At 53.8% G+C, this 16,183-nt stretch overlaps 5 protein-coding genes across 5 annotated transcripts; 3 read left to right on the forward strand and 2 right to left on the reverse strand.

The window, feature by feature from the left end:
- Window positions 1-43: 43 nt before the first annotated feature.
- Window positions 44-1,290, forward strand: GMORB2_5579 (F-type H+-transporting ATPase subunit O; the record flags this gene model as incomplete). Its single annotated transcript, XM_035467549.1, has 4 exons — window positions 44-211; window positions 541-852; window positions 998-1,090; window positions 1,177-1,290. 4 exons carry the CDS (start codon window positions 44-46, stop codon window positions 1,288-1,290), a joined length of 687 nt encoding a protein of 228 aa, XP_035322515.1.
- A 574-nt stretch (window positions 1,291-1,864) lies between these two features.
- On the reverse strand, window positions 1,865-5,522 carry GMORB2_5580 (Mannosyl oligosaccharide glucosidase; the record flags this gene model as incomplete). Its single annotated transcript, XM_035467550.1, has 8 exons — window positions 1,865-2,240; window positions 2,307-3,551; window positions 3,616-4,075; window positions 4,157-4,784; window positions 4,919-5,015; window positions 5,118-5,235; window positions 5,292-5,330; window positions 5,399-5,522. 8 exons carry the CDS (start codon window positions 5,520-5,522, stop codon window positions 1,865-1,867), a joined length of 3,087 nt encoding a protein of 1,028 aa, XP_035322516.1.
- Window positions 5,523-7,616: 2,094 nt separating this feature from the next.
- Window positions 7,617-8,870, forward strand: GMORB2_5581 (ditrans,polycis-polyprenyl diphosphate synthase; the record flags this gene model as incomplete). Its single annotated transcript, XM_035467551.1, has 3 exons — window positions 7,617-7,835; window positions 7,913-8,172; window positions 8,246-8,870. The coding sequence occupies 3 exons, from the start codon at window positions 7,617-7,619 to the stop codon at window positions 8,868-8,870; spliced, it is 1,104 nt and encodes a 367-aa protein (XP_035322517.1).
- Window positions 8,871-9,521: 651 nt separating this feature from the next.
- Window positions 9,522-12,359, reverse strand: GMORB2_5582 (NAD+ synthase (glutamine-hydrolysing); the record flags this gene model as incomplete). Its single annotated transcript, XM_035467552.1, has 10 exons — window positions 9,522-9,892; window positions 9,972-10,172; window positions 10,292-10,564; window positions 10,626-10,683; window positions 10,753-11,010; window positions 11,082-11,210; window positions 11,273-11,381; window positions 11,448-11,485; window positions 11,554-12,131; window positions 12,215-12,359. 10 exons carry the CDS (start codon window positions 12,357-12,359, stop codon window positions 9,522-9,524), a joined length of 2,160 nt encoding a protein of 719 aa, XP_035322518.1.
- A 1,168-nt stretch (window positions 12,360-13,527) lies between these two features.
- GMORB2_5583 (uncharacterized protein) lies at window positions 13,528-15,942 on the forward strand (the record flags this gene model as incomplete). The annotated part of the gene is made up of 3 exons (XM_035467553.1): window positions 13,528-14,680; window positions 14,999-15,787; window positions 15,878-15,942. 3 exons carry the CDS (start codon window positions 13,528-13,530, stop codon window positions 15,940-15,942), a joined length of 2,007 nt encoding a protein of 668 aa, XP_035322519.1.
- Window positions 15,943-16,183: the final 241 nt, after the last annotated feature.

Here is a 16,183-nt window from a genome sequence, read left to right on the forward strand (position 1 = left end):
AACCTCTTTACCGAAAGATCCTTCTCCAATCGAATCCGCCGTCATGCTCTCCCGTCAGGCGTTCCGTTCCGTCCGCGCCGTCGCCCCCCAGAGGGTCATGGCCATGGGTGCCGTCCCCGTGAGGACCTTTGCCGCCGCTGCTGGCGCCGACGCCCAGGTTAAGCCTCCTGTTGCCGTGTTCGGTCTCGACGGCACGTACGCTACTGCTCTGGTGGGTTTGTCCTTGTTTACTTCAATTGACTTTTTCTTCTTCACATGTTATTTTCTTGGGGGGAGGGTGGAATGATAAGACGATACATACAATTTCACTTGCCGCGCCTCTCTGGTCGCGCGTTCTTTTCTGTCTTCTTCTTCTTCTTTCCTCCTCTTCTTTCTCCGGATCCGGAGATGCCCCCGTCTGTCCGAGATCGAGAGCGCAACGAGTCAATTGGGGATAAGGACGATTTGGGGACTTCATGATGATGTTCGTGATTGATTCGGAATAATCAATTCTTGCTAACGATCTTATTCCCCTTCCCCCCTCCCCCCTCGGAATAATAGTACACTGCCGCCGTCAAGTCCTCCACCCTCGACCCCACGGTCAAGGCCCTGTCGACCCTCAGCTCCCTCCTCGAGAGGGACCCCAAGCTCGGCACCATCCTCTCGGCTCCTACCCTCACCACGGCCGACAAGGCCGCCGTCGTCGCCGAGCTGGCCAAGCAGTCCGGCGCCTCGGGTTCTACCGTCAAGAACTTCCTCGATGCCCTGGCCGAGAACAACCGTCTCGGTCTCCTGCCCGGAATCTGCACCAAGTTCAACACTCTCGTCCAGGCTGGTCGTGGAGAGGTTGAGATGATTGTCACTTCTGCTCAGGTATGCTTTCCCCTCTCCACCTTTCCTCAAGCATACACACGCACGCACGCACGCACACAACTCATCTTCTCCCTCTTGTTGTGGGAGAAAAAAAGAAGGACAAGAAAAAGAAAAAGTACCAATCTAAGATTCTCAAAAAAAATAGAACCTCGACAACAAGACCCTCTCCCGTCTTGAGAACGCCGTCTCCAAGTCTGCTTACGTCGGTGCCGGCAAGAAGCTCAAGGTCACCAATGAGGTATGCCTCCACAGAAGAAGAGGAGAAGAATAGGGAGATAGAGAAGGAAAAAAAGAGGAGAGAGAAGCCCATCTAACACATCCCAGGTCAACCCCGACATCGTCGGTGGACTCATCGTCGAGGTCGGAAACCGCACCATTGACCTCTCCGTCTCTGCCCGCATCGCCAAGATGAACAAGCTCCTCACCGACAGCCTGTAAAGCTATTGTCGCATACCATGTCATAACATAACCAACCCCTCCGAGAGAGAAAGAGCATGAACAAGACAAGCACATCGACTTCTTGTCATCTTCTGATTAATCAATAAATCTGACCCCCTCCCAACCAACCCGAACAAATCACCTCTTCCCTTTTTTACTTTTCCCTTTGTTACTACTTTCTTGTTCCGGCTGCCAGATGACCTGAGAGAAACGAGTTTCTGTTCAAGGACTCCCCGCCCGGCAAGCCCGTCATGTACAACTCTTTATCTATAGGGGAAGCAATTTCTGTGGGAATAGATGCAGTATCACTCGCTACCTTCGTTTCCCCGTATTCTTCTACTCTGCATGCTCGTATGTTTCTGTTAGCTTCCTACTCCGTGTCCCATATGCGCCTTCTACATCTTAACTTGATATACACCTTCCCTCTTGTCTCCCATATAAATGTTTGCCGTACATGTCCGTGTATTTAGATGTTCTATATAATGTCTATGAGTTGTAAACGTTGCCCAACAAAAACAGATACATGCCGCAATACTCTCACAGATTAGACACCTCATACTCCACCTTATCATCCTCAAGCCTTGGTCTCAAACTCTTCTTCATTGTCCGCCAAGTGCCCATTCTCATTCTTGTACCGGTCAAGTTGGTCACTGATGTACCGATGCATATGCGTATCGGCCTCCTTCTTCTTAGAAGACCTCCCATTCTCCCCATTGTATGCCGAGCAGACTGCAGAGTTGGCATCGTCGTCATCGTCGTCGCCGCCATTGACCGAACTGTCAAAGTCACTGCGGGCCCCAATGGACCGAGCAGTCGACGAACGTCGCACATGAGGCATTCGAGCTGAATGGGGCACCCCGGAGTCGAGACTCCGCTGGAGTATGTCGTCAAAATAATGTGACATTGCTACCGACGGAGTGCGCGGGGTCTGCGGAAGACGGCAATTTACGCTATTGCCAGTATTAGCCATGGGACAAGTCATCGAAAAGAGTTTGGAATAAGGGGAGAAAACCTACCCAGTGTCATGGATCATACGAGCAATGAGCCCAGTCCAACCGCATTGGTGGGTAGCACCCAATCCACGTCCGTCATTTCCGTCAAAGTACTCATAGAACCACAAGTAGTCCTTCCAGTGAGGATCAAAGTCGAGGCAATCATCGCCGTTATTGATGCGGCGCCTGCCATCATCAGTTCTCGCGAAAAGGTGCTGGATACGGTGCTGGATCTCTTCCGACACCTTGGCAAGGTGCATGTAGTCCCCGCTGCCAGTCGGGCACTCGACCCGGAACTCGGGGCCATAGAAGAGATGGAATCTCTGGAGTGACTCTACCAGGAGGAAATTGACGCATAGCCAGACTGGACCTCTCCAGTTGCTGTTTCCTCCAAAGAGACCACTCTCAGACTCTCCTGGGACGTAGCCAACAGTGAACTTCTGGCCGTTAACATCCATGGAGAAGGGGTTTTTCTCATGGTACTTGGACAAGGACCGGATACCATGCTCGCTGAAGAATTCTTCCTCGTCAAGCATCCTGCTAAGGATCTTCTCCAGACGGTCCCTACTAACAATGGACAGCAGGATACGGTCGCCCTTTCCCCTTTTCTTGATACTTGCCATGTTCCTCTCGGAAAGGTCGGACCGGTTGTTTACAAACCATTCCACCCTTCTTTTGAAGGACGGGAGCTTGTTCATGAGCTCCGGTTCGAGCGTCGTGGTGGCGTATAAGGGAATGAGCCCGACAAGCGACCGCACCGGCAGCTGCTGGATCCAGGGGCCGCCCCAGGAGATGGCGTCGTAGTAGAAGCCATCCTGTTCGTTCCAGAGAGACGCCTCTTCATTCGAACCTATTCGAAACGTCATGGCATCGCTAATGAAGATGAAATGCTCGAAGAACTTGGAAGCGATGTCTTCGTATATGCGACGGTGCTTTGCTAGCTCCAGGGCAATGTTGAGCATGGACAGGCAGTAAAAAGCCATCCATCCCGTGCTGTCGGCCTGTTCAAGGACACCGCCTGTCGGCAGCGGCTCGGAACGGTTGAAGATACCAATGTTGTCGAGGCCCAGGAAGCCACCTTCGAAGACATTCTTTCCGTCGGCATCTTTGCGGTTGACCCACCAGGTGAAGTTGAGAAGCAGTTTCTGGAATACGCGCTCAAGGAAGTCAAGATCTTGGCGACCGTACAATTTGCGCTCAATCTTGAACGTTCGGAATGTGGCCCAGGCATGCACCGGGGGATTCACATCGCCAAAATTCCACTCGTAGCTTATAAATATCCACGTCAGCAAATACCTCTTCTGTAGATGTCAATAAAGCTCCAATGACCTACGCGGGGAGTTGCCCATTCGGGTGGAGGTACCACTCTCTTGTAAAGAGGTCGAGCTGCTTCTTGGCAAACTCCGGGTCAATCATGGCCAGAGGAATACAGTGGAAAGAGCTGTCCCAGGCAGCAAAGAAGGGATATTCCCAGGAATCGGGCATGGACAGGATGTCATCGCAGTGCATGTGCTTCCACTGGTTGTTTCTGATATTCTTCCGATCAGGCGGCGGAGGGGGCATCGAAGGGTCACCGTTTGCCCACTGGTCCCAAATGAAGAAGTAGTGTTGCTTGGTCCACATCATACCTGAGAAGGCTTGTCTCTGGATGTTTCGCAGGTCGTCCGTCATAGGCAGTGGGCTGAGTCGGTAATAGAAATCATCGGCCTCGTCGCGTCGCAGCTCGATCATCTCATCAAAGGCTTCTTCGTCGACAAAAGTCTGGCCACTTTTGGAAAAGCGAAATCGAACCACTAGGGAGATGCCAGTCAGCAACACTGTCTCTCTCTTTCTCTCTGTTCTTTTCCGCAAGTTAAACCAGGGCATAGACATACCTGCGCACTCTCCGGGATTGACACCGCCGTCCTCGTTGAAGTTGAACCATGCACCGCATTTCGTTCCTGTCTGGGCAGGGTTGATGGCTTCTTTCTCGTTGTCGACAACGTACTTATGGAATGCATCCTTGACGTAAGGCGTCTTGTTCTCCTGATTATACAATTCCTTGAAGTTGGTATCATTATCGGTGAACATCATGCGTGGTATGACATCGTCTCCGGTGGAGCCGATTCCCGGGGATGGAGACATGACGAGGTAGCGCTCTCCAAGGCGCCAATGGTTCGACTTGGCAGCAATGTCTTCATGGATCTCAATAGACGGTTTCTTGGAGTCTGGCTCTCTGCCCCAACTCCACGTGTTTCGAAAAAACATCTGGGGGACAATGTGGAGCGGAGCAGGGTCCGGGCCCCTGTTCCAAGCAGTGACGCGGAAGAGAAGCTCATCGGGATCGTCTGTTTCCTTGGCTGTTTCGATGAATATATCCCAGTACCTGTCCTCGTCAAATACCCCCGTGTCCTTGATCTGGTATTCTCTCTCTTTTCTCGTGCGCTTGGCGTTCTCGTCGACAAGGTCTTTGTAAGGGAATTTCTTTTGCGGGTACTTGTAGAGATATTTCATGTATGAGTGCTACACGATTCGGTTGTCAGTATGCCAACCTCTTAGGGACCCGCTGTGGTTAGTATCGTAGGTGGTCTTACGGTCTAGACACACGGGCGTTGGTTAGCATTCAAACTGGTTTATATAAAGGCGCAAAGACATACGGGTGTGTTGTCAAGATGAAAATGCGCTTCCTTAATGCTCTCGCCGTGGTTTCCTTGGGGGTTGGAAAGGCCGAACAAGCGTTCCTTGAGGAAATCACTAAGACTGGGTCAGTGACCGGGGGGGCAGATGTGGGGAGGGAGGGCGCTGCGATGCAAGCAAGATCAACGGATCGATCGGCTCTGCTAATGGCTCACTCACTCTTCCTCGTTCCAAAAGCTGAAGGTTATGTTTTGATAGCCGTGAGTGTCGCAGACGCCAGCAATACCATCCTCACCCCATCTGAAGGCTCGAGAGCGGGCGTGGTCGTGAGTGAAGTCTGCATCAGAGTCAGCTTCACGGCCGGAACGTGCGGCGATATGCTGGACAACGTACGGCTCCATGCGTCTCCATCATGGCTATAATCCTCGCGAACTGAATAGGAATGTCAGCAAAAGCAATTGGGCAGAAGTCACGAGAAATGGCAAAGATGGCGTGCGTACCAGTAGCCCACTGGCGCTCCGAGACGTAGGGACCCCATTTCTTCCAGTACTTTTCGCGCTGGCGGTCCTCTTGCAGGCGCTTCTCCTCCTCAGTGAGGTACTCGTGACCGTCAAAGACAACCATAGCTCAAGAATGCCTTGAGGGGAAAACGAAGCTGGGCAGCGAAGGGGGGAAGAAAAGAGTAGGAAGCGGGGGGGGGGGGCAGAGTTTGGGCAGAAAAAAAGGTAGCAAGTAGAGTATTTAAGTACTCGCCGGGAAAGAGAAGGCAAGGCAGGTACGATAGGAGGGGAGGGGTGGCTGGCGGGCGGGACCATGGACCGGTGCCGTTCTTGAGCAAGCTAGCAAAGCCAGTCAGGCACCTAACGACGCGAGAGAATGAGAAAAGAAGAGAGAAAAATATATACCAGGTCGAATACCGGGAAGGCACAAATCATGCAAGCACATTACTGTTATTACTGGTCTGCAAAGGATCAAGGGTGACAGAAGAGTCTGAAGCTGCCGGCCATCGACGATGGAGGTTTTACCAGCAGTAACTGATACTGCACTCCTCACACATGACGATACGGAGCCTCTGCTATCATAGGTGCCCACGCTGTAGGAAAGTGGGCATATTGGGGCGTGGTGGCCCGTGGGGTGGAGTGGCTCCCTCCGGGCTCTATCTGCCCTCGTCCTGCTTCTGCTTACAGCTATAGGCTGTTACAGGTAACAGGTTACAAGTACGGAGTAGTACTGAGGAATAAGAGTACAGTAGAGCATTTTACTGCACTTTAAGCTTCATCCTGTCCTTTCAATGACCCACTACGGCATATAAAAGTCTACCGCATTCTGTTAGTCGTATTTAGTACGCAATAATCGCACACATGAGGGTTCGCAGCTTACACTTTCTACGTGTATTGCATATTCGTGAACACGGCTACGAGTGCTATCATCACTCCTCCCGGTATCCGCGCGGCGCTTGATCCAGCCCATCCATTATGGGCAGCCAGATAGCCACATGCCCAAGTTGGGCAACGGACACACACACACACACATGTGCAGTAGGTAGCATCGCAACACCACCAACAGACTTCAAAGGAGACAAGAGGCAACTCCAGAGTCTCTGAGCATGCCGCTTGCCTCGCTGCATCACCGACGTCGTCAACTTCAACACCAAACGAAGGATTGTCGGACCGATCCACAGCCTCGACACATACCGTTCTTTCCCGATCATCATGGTGTCATTGTGCATCCTTCTTCTCTTGATTTTGTCGTTTGGGTCTGCGGAGCGTGCGGAGATGGTCATGGGGATCGCATACGTTTAACATCGTTATTTGGCCGGGGTGTCTGGATTCTCTCTGCCTGTAATATGGGGTGCTGATTCAAGTGTAGTAATCAAGCCACGAGCCACACACAACGGCACCTGTGCCACATCACCATAGTGGCTCATGCCCTTCATAATTGCCTCCCCAATAGCAACTGGCAGGCAGGAGCACTGTGCTCCGTATTACAGCCCGTACATGCTCCCGTACTCCACACACGAGACGCCGGATGGACCATATTACCCTGTAAGAATACGCTGTACGGAATACTCGTACTCTGTCATGCTGTACCTGTAGGCTGTACGGATAGTATTATTACTACAGAATCATCGCCGGGCTTCATTCATTGGAAAAGCCTAGCAGCACACTGAGCCATGATCCCCCGCCAAGCCCTGCGCAATGCCTGCGCCCCGGCCTAGCATGCAGTACGAGTACATGTATGTATACGCTCAGCTGTACCTGTACAGGCGCCACAGACTATCCACTACGGGCTACTCAGGTAGAGCCTGAAAGTGGTACCCGTGGGCATGTACCACCACCCAGCGCGCCTTCCACGTCGTGGCCAGCTGCGTCGTGCCTTCCAAAATTAAATTCACCGATCGGGACTCATAGGCTCGTCGTCATTCGCCTTTCGCTGAGTCTTCCCCAACCTCCGCCACCAAACATTCGTGGCATCTTTGAGCCGCCATACTGCCTGCGCACTTCTTTTTCCTCTTTAATATACCCCTTCCTGTAATGACCTGCCGCGCCTTTTCATTTGATTCTATCTCGACGTCGCCCTTTTCTTTCTCAGCGCCGCCGTCTCGCCTCTCTGTTTTCCAGGAAGCCGCATCCACATCCACATACGCACACACCTTTCGCCACGTATTTGTCTCCCCGCGTTGTATTCCAATTGCCCCAGTCCTCGACAAGTGACGAAATGAACGAAATATATTCTGTTATCCAGCGTTTCATACTCGAATCCCCCCCTGGAGAATGGGCCCTCAATCAGCTTAGAGAGCTGTTGATTGGCGCCCTCAGGCAGGGCCCCGTCCCCCAACATGTCGCCTTTGAGATGGACGGCAACAGGCGATATGCCCGCAGCCACCGTATGGAGACAGTCGAAGGCCACCATCGCGGCTTCGAGGCTCTCGCGAGGGTTTGTCAATCCCCGCCTTGTCCTGGCCAGTCTCACATGCCAGTTGTCACTAACATATTTGTCTTGCGTCGTCATAGATCATGGAAGTCTGCTACAAGTCTGGCGTCAAGACAGTCACAGTCTATGCTTTTAGCATCGAGAACTTCAACCGCCCTAAGTATGAAGTTGAGGGTCTCATGCAGCTTGCCAAGGTAAAGCTGGAGCAGCTCACCACATATGGGGACGTTCTGGACCGTTACGGTGCCTCGGTCCGCGTCCTAGGTCAGCTCGACCTCGTACGCGAGGATGTGCTCCAGGTCGTCGACAAGGCCGTCGCCAGGACTCGCAACAACAAAAAGTCAGTTCCCTTCTCGTTCCTTGGCCTCAACTAGGTTTGCTCAACGGTAGAAGTTGCTGACATACATGTTCAGGGCCGTTCTCAACATCTGCTTTCCCTATACGTCGCGCGCCGAGATGACCACAGCCATTCAGTCGACAGTCGCCGAGTGCCTGGCACCTCCGCCGCCCAAGAACACACCTTTCTCACAGACCCGTATACGACAAACCATCCTCTCGAGACAGCTCAATGCACACGAGCGGCTTCCCACTATCCGCGACAACTCGCCCGAAAAACAAACCCAGTCTGAATCCGCTACTGAGACCGATGCACAAGGTGATGACGCTGACGAGGGTGCCTCGTCGTCTACCACGCTACTGTCAGACTCGCCGCCGCAATACGGCCTCGAGGCCTCCCAGCTCCCCAGCCCAGAGAGTATCACTGTTGATACGCTCGAGAAACACATGTACACGGCCGATGACCCCCCGCTAGACCTCTTTGTGCGTACCAGCGGTGTCGAACGCCTCAGTGACTTTATGCTGTGGCAGTGCCACCAGGACACGCAAATCTTCTTCCTCTCCTGTCTCTGGCCCGACTTTGACCTACACCATTTCATCTGGGTCCTGCTAGAGTGGCAGTGGAGGGTGAAGCAGAGCGAGAGGGAGGAGAGGCCGACAAGGCGACGGGATTCGAAGCCGAGGAAGATGAGTGTCGAGTAGACAGGTCTACGAGGAGGTCAACGTAAGAAGTTTTCGGGCTACAGTTTGTGCAACGCGACCCGTTTATTGCACATCTCATCCCTCCCCCTCAAAAAAAAAAAAAAAAAAAACAATTTACAGAAGACCACTAGCATGTTATGCATGAGCATGAGCGAAAATCACTGGCTGTCCTTTTCTTTTCAATTCTTTTGCTGCATACCCCGCGTTATTCCAATGGAGGGAAGCAAGGGGGAAAGATGTGATGGATGATCAAATGGAAAAGAAAATTAAAAAAAGGGGGGGTGGTGGTGGTGGGGGAAACAGGTGACAATCTTTTTGGCGGGTTGAAGGCGTCTACTTGAGGCATTCTTACTTGGGACTATTTGAGCTCTTTTTCTTTTCATTTGTGTCCCTTGTCTTTCTTTTTTATCTACAGGCTTTCTCTCCCTTTCCTTGATCTCATATTCTACTAGCTTTTAATACAAACCCTATGTGAGGATGCAAAGAGCGAGTGCCCACGAGTTTGCTCGCGTGTACGTGGGGTATTGCATTCTACTGATACCCTGAATCCTCGAGCCTAAGCTTCTTGCGCCCAAGGAACTTCTGGGGCCTGTAATACAAGGGCCTGCGACCAGGCTCATTCCTGGCCTTCTAAGCGGCAGGCCTAGACTCCTACGACTCCTGCGGCTCTTGCGGCAGCTCCTGCTCGCCGAGCTTCTTCTCCAGCTCATCGACGTGGGCGCGGATCTTGCCAAACTGGTAAGGCCAGTTGACGACGTACAAAAAGGGGCGGAGGTCACGCCTGTTGTCGTCGGGGTTGTAGGCCGACATGTGCGGCGAGGGGGTGAGGATGACGGCCTTGTGCCTGTTGAGGGAGTAGAAGCGGAAGAAGCGCATGACCTTGTCGGCGATCTGGCGGGGGCCAAAGTCCGGGCGGGTGTCCTTCCAGTCACCCAGGAGGCGGAGGTACATTGACCAGGGACCCAGCTTGTCTGCCTTGAAGCGCATTCCCAACTCGCCAAGTTCCTTGTATGTGAAGCCCACTAGAGGTTTGTGTTTCAATTTGGCCTCTCTGTCAGTAAGGGTACTATGCAAGGTAGGAAGGAAGGAGGGGAAACGTACTCTCTGCATCGGATTCGTCATCCTGGACACCCGCCGATAGAGGGAGGAGCTCGGCTGACGGGGTGGCGTCGAGAAACTCGTTCATGATGGGAAGACTGAAATGGACAATGGCCCATTTCTGAAAGGCCTTGGCGTCCGTCTTGGAGATGCTGCCTAGAGGAGAGATGTCGGCGGATGAGGCGTCGTATTTGGTGCTACCCTCTGCGGTTAGCTCAAGGGTCCCGTAGAGCAAGGATAATTACATATATATATACATGTATGTATTGGAAGACGAAGAATAAGGAATAGTGGAGGGTGGGGGGGAACTTGCTAGTATCCACGGAGATTCTCGTCAACATTGCCGCTACCCAGAACGAGAAGAGCAGCCCCCGCACGAGGAAGTTTGCGAGCGGTAGTGGACAGCTGGGCGAGCTCATACTGCACGACGAGCCTGTTGCGCGCCTGGATATTCTGCAGGGCGAGGTTCTCAGCCGGGGTGCCGCCCTGGACGGAGTATTTGGGTTCGAAGCCCAGAGTCTTGGTGATGATGGCCTGGTGAGCTAAGACAGCCTCGTCGATTGTGATGTCGGAGTGGTGGGCGCCGATTGTCTTGGCTGCACGGGGTTAGCTGAGGGGTTGGCCGTGGAGGGGCCCTTGTTTCGGGGCGGTGCTTACATAGTCGCTCGGCGCGAGACCGAGTCTCTTCGGCAGAATTGACCGTTCCTTGGTAACACTGTTTGTTTTCTTCTTGTTAGAAATGAGCCAGAGGTGAGAGAGTAGCAAGAGGGAGAGGGAGGATTACAGTGTGGAGGAGCCTCGAGACAATCTCTTCGGGAGTCTTGGGAACAAACATATTGTCACCCGTCACACGCTGCAGGTCATCGAGAGTAGACTTCTCGCCGTCCTGAATGGTTTGGAGTACCAGTCTGGCCATGCTATACACAAATAGGGCTACGGTCGACGAGTCTAGACCGCCACTGAGAGACAAGAAGTAACCGGGAGAGTTGGTCCTGGTAAGATACTGCCACAGGAATACGGCCTGTGCCATGGCAATCTCTTCCTATACAGATATCAGTTGACCGTTTTGGGGAGGAGATGGAGATATATTGAGTGGGAAAGGGAGAGTCTTACCATGGGGTCCAACACCTTAAGTTCCATGGGCTTACTGACTTGGAGGGTCTTGGAGAGGTAGATGTCGCTGGCGCTTCGGGAGAGAACCATGTCCGTCTCCACGCGAGGGAAGTCTTCCTGGGCAGCACCCTGGGTGGACGTCAGAGACATGCAACTCAGCAGGATTCACTATCGGAATGGGCTGAACTGACCTGCATGTTCCTGGACATGCCGGAGCGGTAGCTCCTCACGTCCTCGAGGGAGACAGTGGCGGTGATGACATCAACGGGCTTGAGGGTATACTGGACAGCCTGGGCCATCCTGCAAGAGGTGTCAATATGACTGTGAGTGTACACGTGCGTGGGAGCGGGAGGGAGAAAGACTCACACTTCTCCGTTCTTCAGGACCATGGACGAGCCGTCAAACTACACATAGAGCTTCATTAGAACACAGAGTTGAGAGAAGGAATCTCCCCACGAGTATGAAGACTCACCATCATCCTAGCTTCTCCATCAACGCCATTAGCATTAGCGTAGACATAGATGCCGCCCAGCTTGCGCGTGGAGTTGGAGATGAGGTCAAGACGAGTCTTGAGCTTTCGGAGCTCTGCATGACTAGCACTGCTGTTGAGGATGATTTCGGCGCCATTGAGGCCGAGATACGTCGAGGGGTTTAGAGGGGTGAAGAGCTCCTCGCACGTCTCGACGCCAATGGCCGTGTCCCTGGTGCTCAGGATGCCGTCGCCGATAGGCACCGTCTTCTGACCTGTGACGCGCGTCACCACGTCCTCGAGGTAATACGTCTCAAACTGGCGGGGCTTGACCCAGGGCGTGAAATGGCGCATCTCTCGGTAGAGGCCGTCACCTGCAAGGCTCATCTTAGGCCGGATGAAAAAGATGTGCTTGTACGTGGCCAGGACCTGGGCGTTGTACCGGCAATTGCGGTGCCTCACGGGACAGCCAATATCAATAATCATGTCCTTGCATGCCTCGTCGGAAATGATGTCAGCCAGGACCTCGAAGCTGTGGGAGAAGGTGTCGCCCTCGAGATGGTGGTCAAGACATCCATATCCTGGGATAGGTTATTTTTGTTATTCACCAGTCAGCCGAATAGATATAATGGCGATGATGACGGAGCAGGGCAGGAACGTATACCTGGAATCTCAAGTTCAGGACCAGTTCGAACAGTAGCTCCCTTGGACTTGGCCACCCGGATAGACTCTATGATTCTATCTCGGTTCCCTTGAAAATCCAGAGGGATGCTGGGGAGCGTGGCTGCTGCCACTGTTATGAAAGACATGGTGAGGGGTCGCTGTGAGGTATCGCCAGCCTCGAGATTGGTGGGGACGAGTTGCGTGAGAAGAGAAGATGACGAGGAAGGTTCTGTCTTGTTATGTGTATCACAACGCCCCTGTCATCTCTCCCAGATACAGCTGAGATATGGCAAAGGTTTGTATGGTGACTGTTAAGTTATGAATGAGATACGACGATGCCGTGATAAGTCCGAGGTGAGAGAAGCTCCGGGAACGGACTAAAATGGTAATGGAATTATGGCTACCCGGTACCCTCTGCCGTGTGGCAGTGATATTACTCCGTAGTGACTGACGGCAGTGACGAAATGGTTTATCTTATCAGGTCAATGGCCCACCGGGACAATCATTTATCCGAAAGCCAGCCATTTGGCATACACCACGTTAATGCGCACATATACAGATTAGTAGGATTTAAAGTAGGAGGTAACGTTATATATATTGCATGTATATGCTGTATCCTCTATAAGAATGCATCTACAGATTATAGTATAGGCAGGTACCTATAGGATCTTAGGCGTGTAGATATTCTCACATAGAGAGAAGAGTATCACATGGGTACTTATGCCATGTCCCTATTCAACCTCATGACTTGTCTTGGCAGGAAGCCTGATTCCAGTTCCCTGCTCTGATTGGCTGGTATCACCTGGCTGGCGTACGGAGTATTACATGTAATCTGTAATCTGTATACACTACCTGTAGCCTGTAGGCCTGGTACGCCTGTAAATGGCCAGTGGCATAAAACTTGCCAGTGGGACAAGAGCGCTCCTCAATTGCGCGCCTGGATGGACGATAGCAGCAGCGGATAAGGTCTGGGAGCACTTTGCCGTTCACTTCCAAACCCCCGAAGCAGCGCAGCCAACGCATCATCTCTGACAAATCACCAACAGTTGAGCAACCCTTCCACCTCGGATGCCCTTCTCTTCTTTTTGCTATTACGCCTCTTTTTACTCTCTAGAAGGAAGCATCGTGCCATGATGCTTTAGACTCTTTTCTCTCCCAACACACTTCCCTGCTTTTATTTTTCCTTTTTTTTCGGCCGGGAACCCATTCTCACTCCCCTCTTCGGTTCCGCCAGCGAAGTGACGCTCTCTCCCTCCTGAGTGTAGCACAAGCACACACACGCTCTCCAATCCTCCCGGCACCTCCAAGGGCAAGATGTCGGCCGAAATGTCTTCCCAGCGCAGGTCGCAGCCTGTGCGCCAGACACGCACGAACCCTTCGCGAACCACGGCCAACCCCTCTTCTCGCGCGACGGGCGGCGCTGGCGCCAGAGACGAGCCAGCGAGCGATCAACCCATCGACATCTTCCCGGCCATTACATTCTTTGCAGACACGCTTACCGCTCTACCGCGGGAGCTCGTCCGACACTTCACACTGCTCAAGGAAGTGGACGCCAAGCTGTGCATCCCCGAAGAGCAACTGTTCGAGCTCGTCTCGGCAGCCCTCGCCACCACCAACACCACAACTACCACCGCACAGGCCGGCGATGCTGCTGCTGCAGGTAGCAACAGCAGCACAATCCAGACCACCCAGACAAGAGAGAAGGGCGCCGTCGCATCTTCATCGACGACCGAGCCACAGCAGCCCACTGCCGCCGACCAGCTCCTCCGCAGGCGGCAGCTGTTTCGGCAAGTCTCCTTGAAGATCCAGGAGATGCTCGTGTCACTCGAGGAGAAGAACCACGTCATCGGCACCGCAAACGATGCGCTCGACAAGCAGATTGCTCGCGTCGAAGACGTCTGGCCCTACCTCGAGCGCGAGTTCAGCGACGAGGCTAAGTGGGGGAGCGACACGCACTGGGCCTACCCAGAGAACCGCAACAAGTCGTTGCACCCGGAGCGTGCCCGCCGCGACGGCGCTGCCGCAATATCCGCCGCTGCCCAGGCCGTGGCTGAAGAGGCCGCGGCCCGCAGCGACGCTCGCAAGCAGGCCCTCCAGGCGAAGAAGAACCTCAAGAACAACAAGGACAACAACCATCACGACGTAGACTTTGACGATCATGATGGTGCCGGCGGCCGACATCACAAGGGCGAGGTGGTTAAGAAGTCTACCAAGACCCGCAAGTCGGCCCCCGAGGCCGCCGGTGTCGGCCTGGGTATAACTACTACGGCAAATGGCAACCCGCCGCAGAAGAAGCGGAAGGTTGAGAGCAACAGCAGCACAACAAATGGCACCACAGCGTCGGGAGAGCATGCTACGAGTTCCATCTTTGGTCTTAACGCGTCAAAGTCCAAGGGTGCCAATGCTGGCGAGGTGTCCTCTGGCTCGGACGGTCCCAAGAAGAGGAAGGCTCTACCGTCTGGCGGCAGTCAGGCCAAGAAGAAGTATGTCCGACCCTCCTGTTCTGCTACCATTCTGCTACGTCGGTAGCCAACCGAGAACGCATGTGTCTAACGTGACCCTCCCAGCAGAAACGGTGCCACCACGTCAGCCACCTCCTCCCCGGTGCTGTCGTCACTACCAGAGCCCAAGAACTCGGTCCGCGGATCACCGGCACCCAACAGCGGCAACGGCAACGGCAACAACAACAGCAGCAGCAGCACATCTCGACCGACGACGACGCGAGCGCGAAACAACTCTATACAGTCGCTGGGCGACGCGGCCAAGAACCGGCCAACCACGGCAGCCTCGGGCAAGACCAACGGAACTGCGGCGGTCAGCGGTGACGCCCCTCCACCGACGCCGACGGCGCCACGTGCAGGGTCGGACGCCCGGTCGGTCAAGGAGGCCAGCGTACCCATCAAGGGCGAGACCGGCAAGAAGGACGGGGACAACGCCGAGAGCGCTGGTTCTGGTCCTGGCGAGACGCCCGGTGCTGCTGGCGCCCGCGGCGGCACGCCTAACAACAACAACAACAACAACAACAACAATAATAATATTAATAATAGTAGTAACAATATCAACAACGGCATGAAGACAGAGAAACCCATGACCAAGGCTGAGGAACAGCGCGAACGCCGCAAGAGCGAGTCGATACCACCGGGTGGCCAGACGCCCGCGACGGTGACGACGACGAAGAGCGGTCGGACGAGCAAGCCGTCCACCCCCGCCATGGCGACGTTTCAAGAAGCAGCAACGACGACAAGGGCACGACCGTCGCGCGGCGGCGCCGGTGGTACAGACAACAGCAGCAGCAGCAGCAGCGGGAAAAAGGGCCACAGGAAGAGCGCGTCGACGGCGACGCAGCAGGCCCAGGCTCTCGCGGCACTGCCACCGCCGCCACCTGCGCCGACGTCCGGTACGGTGGACGACGACGCGACTAGCGGAGAGGGTGATGTGGACGCAGACGAGCCGACGTACTGCCACTGCAACGGCGTGAGCTACGGCGAGATGGTCGCGTGTGACTCGGATGATTGCCAGAGGGAGTGGTTCCATCTTGCTTGCGTGGGCTTGAAGGTTGCGCCGGCGGAGAATCGTGAGTTTTCTGCTTCTTTCTTGTCTCTCGCTACGTCTATGCATCTTCTCTGCTTCCCATAGACATGCCATTGCTAACGGATTGCTCCAGGTACGTGGTACTGCGAGGATTGCAAGGAACGACTCAAGATTGGAGCCAAAAAGGGTGGTCGTTGAGGAGCCATGCCTGCTGTATCTTGTATCTTCTCTCTCTCTCTCTCTCTCTTTACTTTCCATGGTCATACGTATACACACAGAGTATGCATTCACACATATAAGATTTTATATAACTGGCGTTGGTTTTCTTTCCTTGTCTCTTTCCTACACTTTGGGCGTTGAGATGGGATAAGGGGGGTTGCGGGGGAAAGATGGGTATGAGTTGGTAGGATACGGCGCATCTGTCTAAATTCCTCCCTCT

The sequence above is a fragment of the Geosmithia morbida genome (assembly GCF_012550715.1).
Source record: "Geosmithia morbida isolate 1262 chromosome Unknown scaffold_4, whole genome shotgun sequence".
Taxonomy (NCBI): domain Eukaryota; kingdom Fungi; phylum Ascomycota; class Sordariomycetes; order Hypocreales; family Bionectriaceae; genus Geosmithia; species Geosmithia morbida.